This window comes from Pimephales promelas, chromosome 5, assembly GCF_988280905.1.
Source record: "Pimephales promelas chromosome 5, fPimPro1.hap1.1, whole genome shotgun sequence".
Classification (NCBI taxonomy): Eukaryota; Metazoa; Chordata; class Actinopteri; order Cypriniformes; family Leuciscidae; genus Pimephales; species Pimephales promelas.
The window spans coordinates 23,203,784-23,223,282 of NC_142773.1; the positions used below are offsets into that span (position 1 = coordinate 23,203,784).

Sequence of the window (19,499 nt, forward strand, 5' to 3'; positions counted from 1 at the left end):
CAAGTTTTCGTGATGGAAATTAAAACAAAAACAAAAACTTTTGTTGGATCCACACTTAGGGGCGGAGAGACTGTTTCCATAACAATATCCAACTGAAGAACGTTTATTTCACAAATCTTCGGATTATGATGACCGTTTCCGTTTTAAATAAGGGGTTCTTTCAGAAGAAAGCATTTGGTCGCAGGGGAGCAGCGTTATCGGATCTTCTCTGAACAAACAAACCCATCAGTAGAGTTGCAGAAATGGTTGCTGATTATAACGGCTACTGGAAAATGATTTCCAACGAGAACTTTGAAGAGTACCTGAAAGCTCTGGGTGAGTTTTTTCCTCATTAAGATGCTATCCTATTATTCAATTGAATATAGGGTATAGCCTATTTTGTTTCAGTAATATTTATTATTTATTTTTTATTTTTTTTATTTTACTTCATGGACTAGACAATATTCAGTTCTAGATTATGCACCATTTATTTCTATGTAAAATGATACAAAGATCGTTGATGATATGATGATACATATAGTAAGTTTAAATTATCGTTCATACTAAAATTATACATATACAGTATGTTTAAATTACAGTAACCATACGAAATACCCATCTTGAACCATACAGCTACTTTAAATCCAATGCATGGAAGGCAGATTGGCACCACCATCTGTTGGAAATATGTAATCAAATGTAATATCGTGGCATAGCCACTAGATGCTAGTATAGCATACATGGGTGTTTAATCCCTTTGCTTATAATAGCCTAGTATTATTAGACAAATCCTTACTAGGTTTTGCAGTTGGATAAAAATAGACATTATCAATTACTACCTCATCGTTGCTGATTTGTAGATTGTACCCCAAAATAGCTCTGTATTTTTGTATTTTTCTTGTTTTCCGTTCATTTCTGATGACCAAGAAGATGACCATTTACCCTTTTATAGTCATATAGCACAAAAGTTCCACAAAAATCAACAAGTTTAGTACCATTCTAATAAATCAAAAAGAAAGAAATGATAGAAGACCTCCAGGTAGATAAATAAAAACAAATATGTGAAAATTAGTTTAGCTAACTATTTTCTCAGGTTGTTGGTTAGTTTCTTGTTATCTATTTTATGTATTGGATCATATGTATCACTCTATTGCACACATTATGAAATAAGTTTTAACATCTGAACTACTTTTCTTGGACACGTTTAGAAAAAGTATATTTGTTTTTATATTTTTTTACCGTACCACCTACTGTTTACCATGGTAAATTGTTGTAAGGGAAACAAAATTGCAGTTTTCTACTTTTTTGTCTTTTATTTTTTTGAATTTTACTAGATGCTTACACTAAGAAAAGGGTAGCGAAACGTACCTTTGTGTTTTGGACATTTACCTGTGTATTCCAGATTGCCATGTAAATAACATTGTGCATGTTCATGTCTCTGGTAATCATTCAGTACCATGTTGTTGAAATTTTCCATCTTTCCATCTGTAACCATCACTGTACTTGGGTAATCCTTTTTATAAGGGTATTCTGGAAAGTTCACATTTTCACATGGTGTCATTTTTTTTTTTTTTTTTCCAGATGTAAATGTAGCTATTAGAAAAATTGCCACCCTGCTGAAGCCTGATAAAGACATCAGTCAGGATGGAGATCACTTCATCATAAAGACTCTCAGCACCTTCAAGAACTACAATATGGACTTTGTGGTTGGTCAGGAGTTTGAGGAGGATCTGAGTGGAGTGGACGACAGGAAATGTATGGTGAGCAAACATTCAAGGCTTAAAAGCATACTTTATATATTTTTCTAATTGTGAAGCACTACTAAAATTATAACTTTAATGCTATTATCTAAACTTTGCCATTTGACTCAAGATGAACTTACACATTTGATTCTTCATCGATGCTGACTCTTTGTATAGACACTACATTTTTTGCGATTTTTCTTACCTTTAACAAATGTGGCCATGCAAATGGGCCTGCATGCTTAATTAGACACACGAATCATAACAATCCAGTATCAGTAATAATTCTCTCATAAGGTTGCCATTTGTATTACGCAATTTCCCTTGAAAATCACTAATTGTGCATGTCATTTACAGTTCATAATCTCAACTAATAAGAAAAGGGAAAAGTGTGGAATGAGAGCAATAATTGGCTCTTTAATCTAATAAGAAGCATTTCTCTCTCTCCTTTTATTTTCCCCTCAGTTTTCCTTTTATTTGGAGAAACTTGGCATATCTAAGACCTGTGATAAGACAATTGCAGATGTGTAGAGATAATCATCTGTAACTTAATAACTTATACAGGTTTGGAACAACTTGAGGGTGAGCAAGAGATGACAGAATTTACAAATTTTTCGTGTGAACTACCCCTTTAACCCCTAAGGTTGCCTTTTCTCTAAAAAAAAAAAAATGACATTGATGATTTCCAATGGATAGTAGTACGTGTAGTAATACGGTATTGTAGTATTCTTTATCATAGTTGTGTTAGTTTCCATGGCATGAGCAATTTGTTAGTTGTGTTATACTAGATGTGAATGTGTCTCCTCTAAAGAAAAATTGCATTGTTCAAGTTCACGTTTTGATGTACGTAACTCAAAATAGTTTTGGAGTTGCAGTCAATAATAAAAAAAAACACTTCAAACGCAGCATTTAGTAAAGATGTTGTGACCCGGTTTGTCCTGAACAAAAATCACTCGCCCCATTTAGTCCACACAGTGCCAGACATTGTTTCTCTTCATTCCAGCTACTAAAAGAAGACAGAGAAATTGGCATTTCAAACATACTTTGTGCAGCATGTAATCACAGTGCAATCACATTTGCAAACAAATTTAATTTGATCATTTTGTAGAGGAATTCTAGATGTGCTTTTCTCCTCCAACTTCTATTGCGAAATCTGTTTCTTTGCAGTCCTAATGCAACTGTGTAACCTATCTGTGTAGGTTAAAAATAAATCACCTTCTCTGTTATGCATTATAGACCACTATCACCTGGGATGGAGATAACCTGGTGTGTGTGCAGAAAGGAGAGATCGAGGGGAGGGGCTGGACCCACTGGATTGAGGGAGATGAGCTTCACTTGGTAGGCCAGTTCTCATGCATTTCATTTGTAATGTCCTTGATGGTATTCCCTAACAGGTTTGGTAGTTGTGCATACATCTAGTGTAATATCAGAAATATAGCCAAAGGCATATGCAGTACAGCATTTCGAAAACTGTGTTTAGGCTACGCGGCAGATGGTGGGGGACGAGCTATTCTCAAATCTCAAAACTTTCATCCCTGTGATGATGCACCTGAAAAGCACAACATTGACAGATTGACTATTAGAATACATTTGAACTTGTTTTAAATAATTGTAATGGGCGTCAAACAACATCATTATGATTTGATAGGATTTTTAAATGAAGGTGACTGGAATATGATGGGTGGAGGTAAAAACAACAGATGTTTGGCTTCTGCTGTGCGTTTGATCATTGCATAATAAACCAAATCTCGTTTATGACTAGGTTGCTGTAGCATTGCCAAAGAACTGGACATTGCTGAATCCATCAAATTATACATAGTACCGGTCAAAAGTTTGGAAACATTACTATTTTTAATGTGTTTGAAAGAAGTGTCTGATGCTCATCAAGGCGGCATTTATTTGATCAAAAATACAGGGAAAATATTATTATAAATTAGAATAATTTATTTATTTCTGTGATGAAAAGCTGACATTTTTAGCATCATTACTCCAGTTTTCAGTTTCACATGATCCTTTAGAAATCATTCTAATATTCTGGTTTATTATATGATGTTATTAGTGAAACAGTTGTGTTAATATTTTGTTATAACCTGTGATACTTTTTTTGGGATTCTTTGATGAAGAAAAATAGAAATATCTTTTACAATACACTACCATTCAAAAGTTTAGGTTCAGTGTTTTGTTTTGTTTTTTCTTTCTTTGCTGTATTTTTAACTTTTCTTATTTCATTAATAAATCCTGAAAAAAAACTGTTTCCAACATTGATAATATTTTTTTTTTCTGTAAAATAAATAAATGCAGTCTTGATGAGCATAAGAGACTTCTTTCAAAAACATTAAAAATAGTAATAGTTTCCAAACTTACTGGCACTGTACATTGTTGTTTTGTGCTAAAAAAAAAAAGACCACTGTTAAGAAACGTACCGTGTTAATTATAGCAGAAACAAAACCTAAATGATTTACTCTTCTGTGGAACACAAAAGATGATGTTTAGAAAAATGTCTCAGTGTTTTTGTCGACAAGACCCTGCTAACTTTCATTGTAGACATTTGCGTTTCCAAAGAGGAAAGAAAGTCATGCGGTTTTGGAATGACATGAGGGTGATGTAAATGATAACACAATCTTCATATTTAGGTCAACTTTTCCTTTAAGTATGTTTTCTTTGCTTGCAGGAGCTGAGAGCCGCCGGGGTTGTGAGTAAACAGGTCTTCAAAAAGGCTTAAACCTGTGCTGACATTATAAAGTAACACTGAACACTGGCAAAGAGATAAAAAAAAACAACAATTTAAATTCCTGCCATATTTTCCAACATCTATCTGTCTGTCTGAGTGCACCATCATCTCCGCTATTGCGAAAACCAGTCAAACGCCATCTGTGATAGTCTGTCACAATCTAAATGTGCTTGTTTATTCTGATCCTGAGGAAGATCTCCAGCGACATTCATTCTTAGTTGCTGCCGCTTGTCATTCGGATGTTATTTACATTAGTGGTATAGGGAACACTGGGATAAGCTGCACTATAAGTGAACCATCAAACAACAGGTGCGTCAGGATATTGTCTTGGACGCAACAAGAACACTCCTTAGATTGGGAGCTTCTGTATACATAAAAGTAATTAGACTCCAGAGAGGATGTGCTGAAGGAAAAATGATGTGACGAGTGAGTCGCAGTGCTGCCCGGCTGCTGTCGCTCTGATTGAAGATCCTGTCAGTCTCTTGGGTTCTGAGAATGGCAGGGTTTAGTTTTCCTTCCCATCATGCCTCTGTGACTGTGCACACAAAAGAATACATAAATCAGTGAAATAAAAGAGAAATGCATTGCGCTCTGCTGTTCATATGCGTCTTAATGTGTTCGTTTGAACTTTCTATCCACACACTAGTTTAATAAAGGCATACCAGCAGGAATGTAAATTAAATATTGCTGCCGGTTTTGTGTGTTTTGAAAAATCCCGGTTGGCATGTTCACTTTTCATTATTGCTGAGAATATGCTTCACCGGTTCTGAAGTATTACATGAATATTAACTGAACTGAAGCAGGACACTTACATCCACTTAAGAAGAAAACGAAATGCATATAATTGGCAGAGTGTAACTGTGTAGACCGCCGACCAGTAAAGTCTATGCACTCATTCATTTTCCAAATTTGGCTCAGAGTCGTATCAACGGCTTCCTGCCAGGTGTTCCTTTTAGCTACAAATGTGTTACCCCACAATTGGCAGTCCACTCAGCATCTAATTTTTTTTTTTTCATGCTAATGACTCCAAATATATTTTGGGGTCTTAATTTACTTAAAATAGTGATTGTGTTTAGCACACTTTGAACTTATAAACCTGAGATTATGCAAGCAAAATAATGCATTGTATGCTGTTTCACATTTATCAACACATACAAACAATCCCTTGTACCTTCAGAGGAAATTAACCATTGCAAAACTCAGATGCAAATTTACTTGTGTAGGTCATAATGGGATGTATTATATAGGATGTATAGGGAGATAGAATTTCTTTTTTAACAAAAAACACTAACTTTGGTGATGAACTCATCATTTCTAATTGGATTTGGGACTTGTTATGTAGGAATTAATGTAGACATTCTCTTGAAGAAAAGCAGCGGCACTGAATCTCCTCACATTTTCATCAGTGTCAAAGAATCCTCACACTCTAATTCATAATGCCAGATGATTACAACAGATATTGGAAAATGATCTCAATTTATAACTCTAATAAGTACCTGAAAGCTCTCAGTGAGTCAATTACGAGTTCAAACAGCAGGGAATCGTCAGCAGGCTTAATTAACATTATCATCGCACGCACTGCACTATAAAACCTTTGGAACATAATCACATTACTTAGGTGGGCTGCATAATCCTGCTAATTATTAATTAAATTAAAGAGTAACAGATATATTGTAATTTTTATAATTGAATTTGCACTCATGTTATTCATATCTATCGACATGTACATACACACACTCACTGGCCATTTACACTGTTCAACTGCTCATAAACGCACATATCTAATCAGCCAATCACATCCCATTAGCTCAATGCATTTAGCATCATAATCAGCCCGGTCTCATCACCCAAGGCGTCATATGATACAGGTGACGCTTTTGACATTGCATCTACATCCGACGCACATGGCACCCTTTAGCATCAATATGAGATGCAGATATGTATGGGCCAGAAGGCACCTCCTAGTGGTTTAACCCTAACACTACCCCAGACCTAAACCTACCCAAAACCGAAGTGTGTTATATTGACGCTAAAGGATGCCATGTGTGTCGGATTTAGACGCAATGTCAAAAACGTCACCTATATGACAACCTAGGATGAGAATGCGTTGTCATAATTGAGAAGAAATGTGTTTTATTTGACTTTGAACGTGACATGGTTGTTCCGTTTTTTACGTTCAACATCCGTTTTTTACGCACCACCATCTCTAGGGTTTATGTAGAATGGTCAGAAAAAATGTCTAATGGGTGTCAGATCTGGGGTGAAAATGCCTGGATGACGCCAGAGGTAAGAGTAGAATGGCCAGACGGCACTGTAAAAAATAATCCTGTAAAAAAAAAAAAAAACGGTAAACTACTGGCAGCTGTGGTCGCCAGCATCATACCGATAAAATACGGTGTATTACTGTTTTTGTGTTAGAGCATATAGCTGTTAAATTAAAGTTTTATACTCTAGCTGACAATACAGTGTTTGCTGTTGATTTCAAAAACAATAACACACCGTATTTTTACGGTATGGTGCTGGCAACCACAGCTGCCAGTAGTTTACGTTTTTTTTACAGGAATATTTCTTACAGTGTGGGTTAAGCTGATGGCAACAGTAACTCAAATAACCACTAGGACTGCAGAAGTGTGTAACACGTCGAATCTTGAAGCAATCCTGTCAGCTAAGAATAGGAAACTGGTTACAATTCACACAGGCTCACTAAAATCTGACAATATGCCATAAACAACATGAAAGCATGGATATTTGGCAGACGTTGGACCCCTTAATAACAATTCATCATCGTTTAAACGCCACAGCATGCTTGAGTATTGTTGCTGACCATGTCCAACCCTTTATGACCACAGTGTAATCTTCTTCCTACTTCGAGCAGGATAACATCATATGTCAAATCATCTAAAAACTGGTTTCTTGTCAGTTCACTATGCTCAAATGACCTCAAGTCACCAGATCACAATCCAATAGAGCACCTTTGGGATGTGCTGGAACGGGAGATTCGCATCATTGACAAATCTGCAACTGCATGATGTCAATATGGACCAAAATCTCAGAGAAATGTTTCCAGCATCTTGTTGAACCTATGCCATAAAGAATTAAGGCAGCTCTGAAGTGAGTGTAGATGTACGTGTAAATAGTTATGTCATTTAAATAGCCTGTTTTCAAACAGTCTTTGTAAATGTAAACACAGAAGTAATAGAAAAGAATAAAAATAAACACTGGGAGTTAATTAATCTCGTTTTGATTTTGGCTGTGGTTCCTGGCAGACACAAATGTCACAAATTTGGAAAATTGCCACTGTGATGAAGCCAACAATGGCATCTCTGAGAATGGAGATCGCTTCATCAAAGAGACAGTCACCATTGACGGCGTGACACTGACTCTGTAGTTTGCCAGGGGTTTGATCTGTCGGGAGCTGATGAAAGTATTTTGATTAGGCGACCTATTTCGTATTTCGATTTAAATTCATAATAACTTCTATGTAAAATGAATTTCAACATTTAAATCAGTGCCCTTGTTTTCTTTCTCTATATGGAAATTGGTTGAAGCGTCAAATCATAAATCTAGCAAAATGCAAAGGACTGCATTATACACTCCATCTGTAGTGAAATACTCTGCATAGTTATGAGTAAAATTACTAATCTTCATAATCATGGGCCTTATTCATCATTGTCATCATTGTTGCTCTGACAAGATTAACCAGATGTGCTAAAAAGATAAGAGCAGATGGTTGCTGTTGTTTACTTATCTCTTAGAGTTCCTGGCACAATAGAAAAACAGGTCTTCAAGAAATCCTATGAAAACCCATGAAAACTGCAATCCTGTTCCTACCACAAAACTTCTTCACTTTCTTTCTCACCCCCCAACACACTAAATTAACTGATTTTATTCAAGTCAAAAAATAGTAGTCAACATCACTGAATCCAAATGCATTGATTTATACCAACAAAGCTATTTTTATGCATTAAGTTGGGTAGGCCTAGCTTTTTAAGGTAGCTATTGCAAGTTAGTAAAAAAAAAGTAGGTGTGTGTGTAACAAGAAATGTGGGTTAGGTGTATATGACTTTAAATGTAAATCCTTCCTCGAAAGGAAAGGAGAGCACAGACCAGAAGATGATGAATGTAGTCTGGCTCCTGCAGCTCTCATAGCTTGATGAACCCTGTGTGTATTGTACCATGCGTACTAAAATGTGCCAACAAAATTGAAAATGAAAAAAAAAAAAAACATAAAATAAAGAAAGATGGAATGAACCTGTCTGTGTGGTGGTGGTTTTGTGTTTGTTTGTGTGAATAGTAGTCAGAGTTTCCAATTACCTAGTACAGTACATGCATCAAAACTCCATGGAAAAATATCTCACATATCTATACAACATCAAAATCTGACAACATGAAGATAAGGTATAAGTTATGTATGACATATTCAGGTAATAATAAAGGCTACTTCAACATTCAGTCCATATTTTAACAGACTATGATGAAACCCAACGCATTCTCACCCCAAGGCGTCACCTTTGACCATGCTTCAATATTTGACAACGCATTCTCACCCCAAGGCGTCACCTTTGACCATGCTTCAATATTTGACGTTTTAGGCGCCCTTTAGCGTCACTTACATGACGCGATCCTACGGCGTCATCTAACTGATGCTAAAGGAAAGCGTCAGTAAGAGGACGCGGTTAGGTTTAGGTGTGGGGTGGGGGTAGGCAACGCATTCTCACCCCAAGGCGTCACCTTTGACCATGCTTCAATATTTGACGTTTTAGGCGCCCTTTAGCGTCACTTACATGACGCGAACCTATGGCTTCATCTAACTGACGCTAAAGGAAAGCGTCAGTTAGAGGACGCGGTTAGGTTTAGGTGTGGGGTGGGGGTAGGGTACACGCGATCCTAGGGCGTCATCTAACTGACGCTAAAGGGCGCCTAAAGCGTCAGATATTGAAGCATGTCCAAATGCTTCCCAAGGCGTCAGTTAGGTGACGCCTTGGGGGTGAGAATGGGCTGGGGTAGGGTACACGCGATCCTAGGGCGTCATTTAACTGACGCTAAAGGGCGCCTAAAGCGTCAGATATTGAAGCATGTCCAAATGCTTCCCAAGGCGTCAGTTAGGTGACGCCTTGGGAGTGAGAATGGGCTGTATTTGACGTTTTAGGCGCCCTTTAGCGTCACTTACATGACGCGATCCTACGGCGTCATCTAACTGACGCTAAAGGAAACCGTCAGTTAGAGGACGCGGTTAGGTTTAGGTGTGGGGTGGGGGTAGGGTACACGCGATCCTATGGCGTCATCTAACTGACGCTAAAGGGCGCCTAAAACGTCAGATATTGAAGCATGTCTAAATGCTTCCCAAGGCGGTTCAGTTAAGTGACGCCTTGGGGGTGAGAATGGGCTGTGAAACCATAGCTTAGAATCTAAAGAACAAAATGTCTATCCAAACTTGCAATTCCTCAATAAAACAGCTGATATGCAGAAGCCTGTAGGTTGAGGGTCAAACTCATGCAGCATTGGTTTAAAATTTAGGGTTACGTAAACTATTCAAAAATTATACTTATTTAGCTGGCAATGTGCATTGAGTATGTTACATCAAACTCAAATAATGTTTTGGTAAGACTATATCCAGGATTACCTTAAAACAACATAATCTTTTTCTCATGCTACAGCCACTTATAGCGGCCTTCTGGGGCTAATATCTTCAGTTTAAATCCTCTTTATTTTTATAGCCTATACATACTTACTTATCATTTAGGCCTGTAGCATTTAAGGATAAAGGGTCAAAGAGGTTTCTTTCTTGCTAGCAGCATCCATATTATGCACGAGTTAGATTCATATTGGATGATTTAGAAATAAAGCCTAATGCTAATTGAGATTAATCGGTAAAGGATGGAATGTGTGCCACCGTGAAGGTCATGTGAGCAAAATCATGTTCTACTCATTTTTTACTGTGAGCCTGAATCACAAATTAATGTCACTCTCTTCAAGATGCTCTGATCCTAGACTTCTAATTTACATGTCAACAGAGAAATTAGTTTTCAGTTCATTTAATCTAAAAGTTAACGTAGCAGAACAGTGGAAATCCATGTGAATAATGCAACGATTGTCCTCTACCATTAATCCATGTGTTCCGATATCTTGTACTTTGATCCTCGGGGGTTATGCACGGGATTTTGCACATTGTGGTAGTGTTTATAGTTGTGCTGAGCACATGTGTCGCGGTAATGAGCTGATCCGATTAATATGGTGGTAAATAAAAAGCAGTGCTGACATAGAGCTGCACGACAAGAGCTGGGAAACGATCAAGCATCAGGTCTCCACTAAAAAATACTTTCAGGACACGGAGAAATCCACATTTCACAATGCCTGCTGATTATAACGGCTACTGGAAAATGATCTCCAATGACAACTTTGAGGAGTATCTCAAAGCTCTCGGTAAGTTTTTATTATCATTAATATTATTATTTGAGATTTGGTATGTGACTGCATGAATTCTTGCCTTATTTAAAAACTATTTTCTTTTTTTACAAAACTTCCAACTCTAAATTCTTGGATGAAATCATAGGATGAAACCGAATCACGTAATGCTGTGGAGTTGATTCATTAATTTACAGTCAGTGGCTCGAATCGTCGGTAGTAGTTTGCGGTGTTCAGAGTCACGTCGTAACAAGTCGTTATGCCAGATGGCGACCTGAGTGTTGTCGAATGAGTTAAATTATTCACACTTAACCGATTTTTACCGAAATTGATTCTCAAATGCCCTTCAAATCGGACATATCCTTGATCACAAACGAGACGACTTGTTCAGTAGCCTACCTGTCCGACTCATTCTGTGAAAGGGGAGTTTTCGTTTTGTACTTTCAACCAATGAAATGCTCTTTCACAGCTCGCACTTGCATGCCATTGGTCGTGCTATTGTCAGTCTTTAAATCAGAACATTAGTCACATGCTTATGTTTATAAACGAAACTCTATATTAGCAAGAAATGTAGCCTAATTAGATCATTTAAAACGTATTAGTGGTAACTGGAAAGTCTAGGTCTACTTTCCAAAGCATTCTTGAATTACAACCATTTAAGGTTGCATAGTGATTTTCATGTCAATGCGAAAAAAGGGGGGTGGCAGTTAAGGGGTTAATGAAAGTATTTAGATATCTAAGTAAACACTAACTTGCACTGATTTATAAACAGATGTGTTCAACTGGGCTACTAATTGTAATTTTCTTTTTCTTTTTCTCTCTCACAATTCCTAAAGATATTAATGTTGCTATCAGGAAAATTGCTGTTTTGTTAAAACCTGACAAAGATGTCACCCAGAATGGAGATCACTTTGTCATCAAGACTATCAGCACATTCAAGAACTATGACATGGACTTTGTGATTGGTCAGGAGTTTGAGGAAGACCTGGGTGCAGTTGATGGCAGGAAATGTATGGTGAGTGTACCAACAATTTACTTTCATGCAATAAATAATCCAGATTACAGTGATGGAGAGAAAAAAATGACTATACATAAATTGTAGAGTGGTGTTTGTCTGCTACTGCTTTTTTCAGTCTTTGGCCTATAAATGTCTGAAATAGCTTGGCTTTCTCATGTGATTTCTGTTCACTTGAATGACTTATTTGATTGTAAATCCCCTCACGTGTATGTGGAATGCAGTTGTGTTACATACAGAAAGCCATTTAAAACTGCAATGACTGAAATATTAAGTGAGAGCACCAGTTTTATCCTTGTTTTAGTAATTCAGATTCAGTTTTTGGTGGCTATGTGACCTTCTCCAAACTTGAGAATTTTTTTTTTTTTTAAATTATGCTTTAGTGTCATAAAAATAGCATTCATTTATCTGATTATGACATGAGTGAAATAAATTGTGAATTATATATATATATATATATATATATATATATATTTGTAATAATGCAGTACTTGTTATAGATTTACCCATGCACTTCATTATTTGGTAACACTTTACTTGAAGGGGTGTCCATAAGACTAACATTCATTTTATATATAATTTATGTTAAAGATTAAATATCAACCCGTAAATTCCACTTATTTAAACATGTTGTGGTAAACGTTGCATCGTTGCATTGTTTAATCGACAGACTACCATCACCTGGGATGGAGACAAGCTTGTGTGTGTGCAGAAAGGAGAGATTGAGGGCAGGGGCTGGACCCACTGGATTGAAGGAGATGAACTTCACTTGGTGTGTAATGTATACTAAACTACACCTGAAACATCTTTTCTTATACACTCTCATTTGCCTCAATACAACAATTACTTGTTGAAACAGTTAGTGTAAAACATATGATAACTGATGATACAAATGACACGTGCTCACCAGTGTGAATAGGGGCTCATTGTGCAGGGAACGTTATCGTTTCAAGGCTATTGTGCAATTGAACTCATCTAAAACGTTAACAACAGATGTTCGACCACCTCTGTGCAATGTTGCGCTTAATTACCCAAAACAAACCCCTTTGACAAAAAAAAAAAAAAAAAAAAAAAAAAAAAAAAAAAACCCTTTGTCTACGGTCTTTTAGAGAATCTATATTTAGGCACATAGCACCACCTGCTGGTGAGAAGTGCCATTTGTAGAGACACAGGAGCATGATTGATTTCTATGAAAATCTGTTTTGTTTTATAATTCTGTTCTGTATATTTTCTATGTAGGAGCTGAGAGCAGCTGGAGTTGTGTCCAAGCAGGTTTTCAAGAAGTCTTAAGCTTACGTTGTATAGTTAAGCCACCTAGTGGAGAAGACAGATACAACCACCATAGACTGAGCTGTGCATCCATTCATCCATCATTCATCAATCTTTCTGTTTACACTTGCATTTTGCATATATGCATCTGCTTGATGTGCCTTTCTAGAGTATACTCATCAGACAAAGTGTTTTCCAAATGAGCAATTAGCCTACTTTAGTGGATATTGCAGACACATTTTAAATTCATTTGTGTGTGGGTTTGGTCGCGCTGCGGTCACTATGCCTCCTGAGAGATTTACTGCTGTCTAAAAATACCGTCTTTACATCTGAGGGTCTTTCTGAGATAAGATGGGTCTTGACCCCACAGAAAATTGAGCTCTTTTCAGAAGCAGGAAGAGGAGGATGAAATGGGAAGGGGCTGTAAACCTGCACTCCTGCATCCATTGTACTGTATATCATGTGTGCTGAAAGTGTGATAAATCACAACTAACAAAATAAAGAAAACTGATGAGAATAGTGAACATGTTTTTCGTGTTGCATTTTATTTTCTTTGACAAAGTTTCACCACACATTGTTTACATGACATGAATAAAAAAGCCAATATCTACTCTTAAAAAGGACTATATATTAGCATTGACTATTATTAATAGGCAGGAACTTTTTATTCACAGTTGATTACTTGTTCATGGGACATCCGTTGAGAACTTGTTTCTTAAAAACCTGTTTACACACCACTCCACAGGCTCGCATTTCCTGTTAATTAAAATAAAAAAAAAATAAAAAAAAAAATGTTATATTTTTGATCAAATGCAGCCTTGGTGAGCATTAGAGACTTTTTTTGGAAGAAACACACACACACACACACATTATGCCAACAACCCCAACAGTAGGTCAATTATGGAGGTTAGTGCTCACTATGCACCAATGTTGTTGAGTAACAAAGAATCCCAAACAGTTGTATAATGAAGATACTAAATATAGATTGCAGCTTATACACATTTGAAACATGTTTGCTATTGTAACGGGTGTCTGCCGCGGTAATGATATTATCTCATTAATTGCACTGTTGACTACACCAACAACAAGAATCAGCCAAGTGTGACCATTATACAACAGACCATGTCCTCATATGAACTACGTCCTTATACAAACTTACCACATGTAACTCATCCCCTTTGACCCACTGTGTCCAGCCCCTTCCCTCCTTTTCTCCTTTCTGCACACACACCAGTTTGTCTCCCTCCCAGTTTACCGTGGTCTACAAAACAAGGACAGATACACGCCACTGAAAGAGATGAAGCTGGAACCGACTGACAATTCACACAGATTAGAGAATAAATTGTGTACTTTACCAAAAACATAAATCAGTGTATAAAGTGCAAGGTATTTGGTGTCAGTTATTTTAGCTGTGTACATTATTAGTATTATTTTAATTTATTAGCAGAATCACACAGACTGGTTTATGGTGATAACAATTAAATCATTTACATTATTGTTCTTATTATTTGCCTCTCTCTAAAAAAAAGTAGTAACTTAAAGGGTTTTGTCAGGTCCTTCATAGAACCTTTTCCATTTTGGGATCATAAATATAAATAAAATAAAAAAAAAAACTTCAAGCAGAATTGAAAAAATTAAGTTATATGAACTTAATTCCACATAACTTTTTTTTCAATTGTGCGTGAAGTTTAATTAATTTTAAGGCAATTAACTTACTTTTTGTAAGTTAAACCAACTGATCACTTTTTAGAACTAGGTTTAACCACAGTAAACCTTTTTTCTGAGAATGAATTGAAAGAATTGCAGTCTCTCACATTTACAAGAAATAGCTTAATTCTGTGTGTGTGTGTGTGTGTGTGTGTGTGTGTGTGTGTGTGTGTGTGTGTGTGTGTGTGTGTGTGTGTGTATATACAGTATATATAGTATATATATATATATATATGGACTTAACAAAAAATACATTTAACCCCAATAAAGCTCTCATTGTAAACTGAACACTAACATGCCTAAACTGGTTGACCTGGAGCACCAGGTGTTTGCGGCATTAGCCGAAAACCTCATGGATTTAAGAGTCAGTCTTTGTCTGTCTATCTCCGTCTAATCCTATTTAATGGCATAATCACTGAGTCATCCTTGACAATAGGAAATATAGGTCAGAATAGTACAACATATAACATCTTTTTCCAGTATAAAGACCCTTTTGTGGAATGGAAAGTTTCCATGGGTCTCTCGTGGAATCATAAAGAGCCTTAATTTGAGTGTAATTCACAAAAAGTTTTTATTAATTTCTGTTAGTTGTGCATTAATTTGTACCTTCTAGGAGGTCACTTACCATACATTTCCTGTCATCTACCCCAACCAAATCCTCCTCAAACTCCTTTCCAACATCAAAATCCATATTGTAGTTCCTAAAGGTGGTGAGAGTCTTAATATTAAAATGATCACCATTCTGAACAATCTCCTTATCAAAGATGAGATAGCTGGCAATTTTTCTGATGACAATGTTCACATCTGTAAGTTGAATACATATAGAATTGGTCAACCATACATGAGCCCATTTTTACTCTATGTAAAACAACAAAATATAATGAGGTCTGCCAGAGTTATAACACTTTTATATTGAGTACAAAATACAAGCAAAATGTAAAAAATTATATGATGAATAAGTTATGAAATGTTTTTTTTTTTTAGTTATACAAGAAGATTCACCTCGTTTTTTAAAGTCAGTTTGATGTATCTTAAGTTGAAATTACTTAAACATCCAAGTTGATTGTATTTAAAAATTTAAGGCAGCTACTTGACCATTTTCAACAGAATATATTACCACTTCTCACATACACTCTTAGAAAAAAGGGTTAATTGGGGTTCTAAATGAATCATATAGGGTTCTTTACTCAACTCCAAAGAACCTTTTATGCTAAAAAAAAAAGGTTATATAATGACAAGAAAGAACTATTTTGGCACAAAGGTTCTATGTAGGCTTTTATTCATTCATATATTACATTATTCTGCAATATTTTGCAGTTGTAATTAAATTAGTGTTTATTAAAGTGTTGTAGTAACTTAATGGCTTAAAAACTGAAATGGCACTCTTCGTGTGATATTGATTTACTACATAAAATGATATGAATATATAAATTTTCTAACCCCCATATCTTGAATTTTGTGATGCATTCATAAATACATTTTAGGGTCTTGATGTTTGTCAATATTATGAAATATTTAATCCGGAAAGAACAAAACAAATGATAATGAATGAACCCAAAAAGTTCCATTTACAAAGAAAGAACTCTAAAGGGTTCTTATTATCGAACTCTTAAAAAAGGTTCTGTATCGAACCTTTTAGGGGTTCCAAATACGTATCGCTGATAGAACCTTTTAAGGTTATATAGATCATTTTCTTCTAAGAGTGTACCTCGATCAGCAAAGGAAATTCATTTCACAGGGGTATAATAAATAAATAAATATAAAATGAAGTATTAGCCTACCTAGCACTTCCATGTATTCATCAAAGTTTTCATTACTTGTCATTTTCCAGTATCCATTCATGTCCACAGGAGACATCTTTACTGCTTTTTTGTCTTCTGCACTGATGTTTCGACATCAAGGTGCGGTATGGTGTCTCAAATCACACGGCAGGTTGTAATCCTAAAGCCAATTAGGGCCTTTGGATTATCTAAAAGAGTATTTGCATGTTGTGGGACACATGTAGAGAATTGTTTCCTCTTTTTCTGAACAGGAGCTGTGTCAAGGGATGTGAATTCCAATGCGTGATGCATCTCATGACCTCATGTCAGTCCCTGCATGTGAACAGACAGATATATCTGTAATTGTTTTGATTCTCAGTCTGTCAGCTGCACAACAGTCAGTCAAAGCAACAATCACAATGCTGTCAAAAGGTGTCATGCTTTCAGACTATTGAGCAAGAGAGAGAGAGAGATTGTTCAGGTGAAGACCTGTCAGTAATGAGGTCAGTCTTCCTGACTAAATTATTCTGAAGTGTTGTGAAATGTAGAATAAAATATACATGAGTGTTACAGGGTTCGTTATATGGGAAGAAGGAGGCAGGAACCAGCAGGACTTTAATAATAAAATAAACAAATACAAAATGAAAGTAAGCCAGCAGCCCCTCGCGGACGACTGCTTGCCACAAAAACAATACACAACATAAAATAAGGCCTGTTACTCTCTCCATCTGTACTATCGTCCGTGAGATGTGAGGCCAGTGCGTCACAAGTGTCGCTAATTACCACGCCACCGGCCTCGCGCCGCTCTCACGTCACTCGGCCATTATCCTGCTCGCATTCGCCACAATGAGATTCCTGAGTTGTTTATTTTTCTGAACATGGCCTCTTTTCTTTTCCATCAATCACATGTGTGCTTTTGCCAACCAAACTTGTCTTGGTGTATCTACACAACCATTCCAAATTTGGTTCAGGATTTTTTTTGATGAATAGAAAGTATAAAATAACAAAATTTGAAATATCCCCTTGGAATTATAAGGTTCTATCTGACATTTTTTTTTTTTTCAAAATTGAGTTATTCTCATATTCTTATTCTGTGACAATTTATTTACATTATGTGTTGTGTTTTGTACATTTAGGGTCCCTGTTATTTTTATGTTTGAAAGAAATTTGTTCCCCATACACATTTATAGGCTATGGAATGCAAAAACTTTGAAGCTCAATATCTCAAAACTGTTCAGAACGCAGAACCTTATAATTCCAAGGGGACGATATATCTTTTGTGACATTAAAAATATCTTTACTGTCATGTTGTGTTATATTCTTCTTAAATCCTCATGTCATTCCATGTAGTTTTGTTTTTCCAATGGAACAAAATAAGCAGATTTTTGTTTTTTATTTATTTTTGCTGTTGTTTTGACAGACAGATTGACAGACAAGAGCTATGGGAATTTCATACAAAAATGTTCACTTTTGTGTTCAGGCCATTTAAGTTCGAATACATCCAGATCTTTTCCCCTTTCTGCAAAAGCAAAAAGGCTTACAAAACATAAAGAGTCATACTAAAATATTCTTCCTCTGTAATTTCATATTCGTCCTACTTTCTTACAGGCCTGTTCTGTTTAATGACACACTGGATGGAGCATTCAAGATAAAGTCTGACTCATAAATATACACAAAGTGCTGGAACAGTGGTGACAGAATAAAGTGTAGCCTTTGGATATTCTGATCTTCTGAACATCAAACGCTGGAAATGGTCCTTGTTCTTTCTGACACATTTCCTCTTATCTTGTCTTCCATGCTTAACAATAGAGTCCAAAAACAGAGTTTCTCAGATCAATGAAGATCAAAAAAAATGTTGTATAATGCCTCACTCGCCCTCTTTTCTGCAGCAGCATCTCAGTGGGTGGCAGATTTACAATGTTGTTTGCACTATGCCATTTGCATTGAAATAACTTTCTATTCATTAAAGAATCCTAAAGGTATCACGATTTCCACTAATATTTTAAGCAGCATAGCTATTTTCAACATTGATTATAATAAGAAATGTTTCTTGAGCACCATAACATATTATTAGAATGATTTCTAGACTGGAGTGATGATGCTGAAAATACAGTTTTGCCATCACAGGAATAAATTACATTTTAATTTAATACAATGTATTCAAATAGAAAACTGTTTTTTGGCAACACCAGCGACAACAACCATTCTCAACACCTATTCAAATGAACAACGACATGGTGACAATGGCAGTGCAGATAGTATGGCAAGCCGTTTTGGCTTAAATTATATCCAGTCTTACTCATCGTAATTGTATGTTTACTATTAAGAATTAAATTAGAGAGCTTTACAATTCAGTTTAGTAGCAATTACAACTAGAGAGCTCTCTAATTGCAATTGTTAAAGAATTGAATTGTAAAGCTCTCTAATTGAATTCTTATTGGTAAATATACAATAGGGGATTATCACGCTTCCGGGTTTCATGGGCGGGATTTGTCAACTTTGTGCATGTCCACTTCCGACGCAGTTCAACAATGCCTGAGACTGTTTATGTCACTGCTCTGTTCCAATTTGTAAATCTAACCAACAACGCCAACCGTTTTCATGGATTCCCGACTGAATTGAGAATATGGAAGAAGTGGATTAAAACTTTAAAATAAAACAAGGTAGCACGTTTGCAGCCTACACTTTAGTGAATCAGACTAATTTACCAGGGATGCCATATAAATAAACTTAGCGTAGTCTGTCATCAGTTCGCCAGCGAGATCAGTGATTCAACGGAAGTGGCAGTGCACAAAGATCACAGAATCTGGAAGTACTAGGAGAAAGACCTTCCATGCAAGAGCATCACACTTATACTGCAAAGACTGTGATGATGAATAAGTTTATAGTAC

The 19,499-nt window shown here is 36.2% G+C and overlaps 3 protein-coding genes across 3 annotated transcripts; 2 read left to right on the forward strand and 1 right to left on the reverse strand.

Annotated features, from left to right (window-relative positions):
* The first annotated feature begins 19 nt into the window (after positions 1–19).
* LOC120465122 (retinol-binding protein 1) lies at positions 20–5,041 on the forward strand. The gene is made up of 4 exons (XM_039654744.2): positions 20–315; positions 1,561–1,739; positions 2,958–3,059; positions 4,393–5,041. Exons 1-4 carry the CDS (start codon positions 243–245, stop codon positions 4,441–4,443), a joined length of 405 nt encoding a protein of 134 aa, XP_039510678.1. The 5' UTR covers positions 20–242; the 3' UTR covers positions 4,444–5,041.
* A 4,810-nt stretch (positions 5,042–9,851) lies between these two features.
* Positions 9,852–13,756, forward strand: rbp1.1 (retinol binding protein 1, cellular, tandem duplicate 1). Its single transcript, XM_039654554.2, has 4 exons — positions 9,852–10,875; positions 11,694–11,872; positions 12,543–12,644; positions 13,112–13,756. The coding sequence occupies exons 1-4, from the start codon at positions 10,803–10,805 to the stop codon at positions 13,160–13,162; spliced, it is 405 nt and encodes a 134-aa protein (XP_039510488.2). The 5' UTR covers positions 9,852–10,802; the 3' UTR covers positions 13,163–13,756.
* A 63-nt stretch (positions 13,757–13,819) lies between these two features.
* On the reverse strand, positions 13,820–16,705 carry rbp1.2 (retinol binding protein 1, cellular, tandem duplicate 2). The gene is made up of 4 exons (XM_089131691.1): positions 16,630–16,705; positions 15,474–15,652; positions 14,301–14,402; positions 13,820–13,897 (listed from the first exon to the last, which is right to left on the reverse strand). Exons 1-4 carry the CDS (start codon positions 16,703–16,705, stop codon positions 13,820–13,822), a joined length of 435 nt encoding a protein of 144 aa, XP_088987817.1.
* Positions 16,706–19,499: the final 2,794 nt, after the last annotated feature.

Bases quoted from the DNA above. Each gene is read 5' to 3' on its own strand.
- LOC120465122 (XM_039654744.2), top strand. From the start codon at position 243: ATGGTTGCTGATTATAACGGCTACTGGAAAATGATTTCCAACGAGAAC. The intron at 1,740-2,957 runs GTGAGCAAACAT...TATGCATTATAG, and splicing joins TGGACGACAGGAAATGTATG to ACCACTATCACCTGGGATGG. The intron at 3,060-4,392 runs GTAGGCCAGTTC...CTTTGCTTGCAG, and splicing joins AGGGAGATGAGCTTCACTTG to GAGCTGAGAGCCGCCGGGGT.
- rbp1.1 (XM_039654554.2), top strand. From the start codon at position 10,803: ATGCCTGCTGATTATAACGGCTACTGGAAAATGATCTCCAATGACAAC. The intron at 10,876-11,693 runs GTAAGTTTTTAT...CAATTCCTAAAG, and splicing joins GGAGTATCTCAAAGCTCTCG to ATATTAATGTTGCTATCAGG. The intron at 12,645-13,111 runs GTGTGTAATGTA...TTTTCTATGTAG, and splicing joins AAGGAGATGAACTTCACTTG to GAGCTGAGAGCAGCTGGAGT.
- rbp1.2 (XM_089131691.1), bottom strand. From the start codon at position 16,705: ATGTCTCCTGTGGACATGAATGGATACTGGAAAATGACAAGTAATGAA. The intron at 15,653-16,629 runs GTAGGCTAATAC...TTCAACTTACAG, and splicing joins TGAATACATGGAAGTGCTAG to ATGTGAACATTGTCATCAGA. The intron at 13,898-14,300 runs GTAAGTTTGTAT...TTTAATTAACAG, and splicing joins AAGGGGATGAGTTACATGTG to GAAATGCGAGCCTGTGGAGT.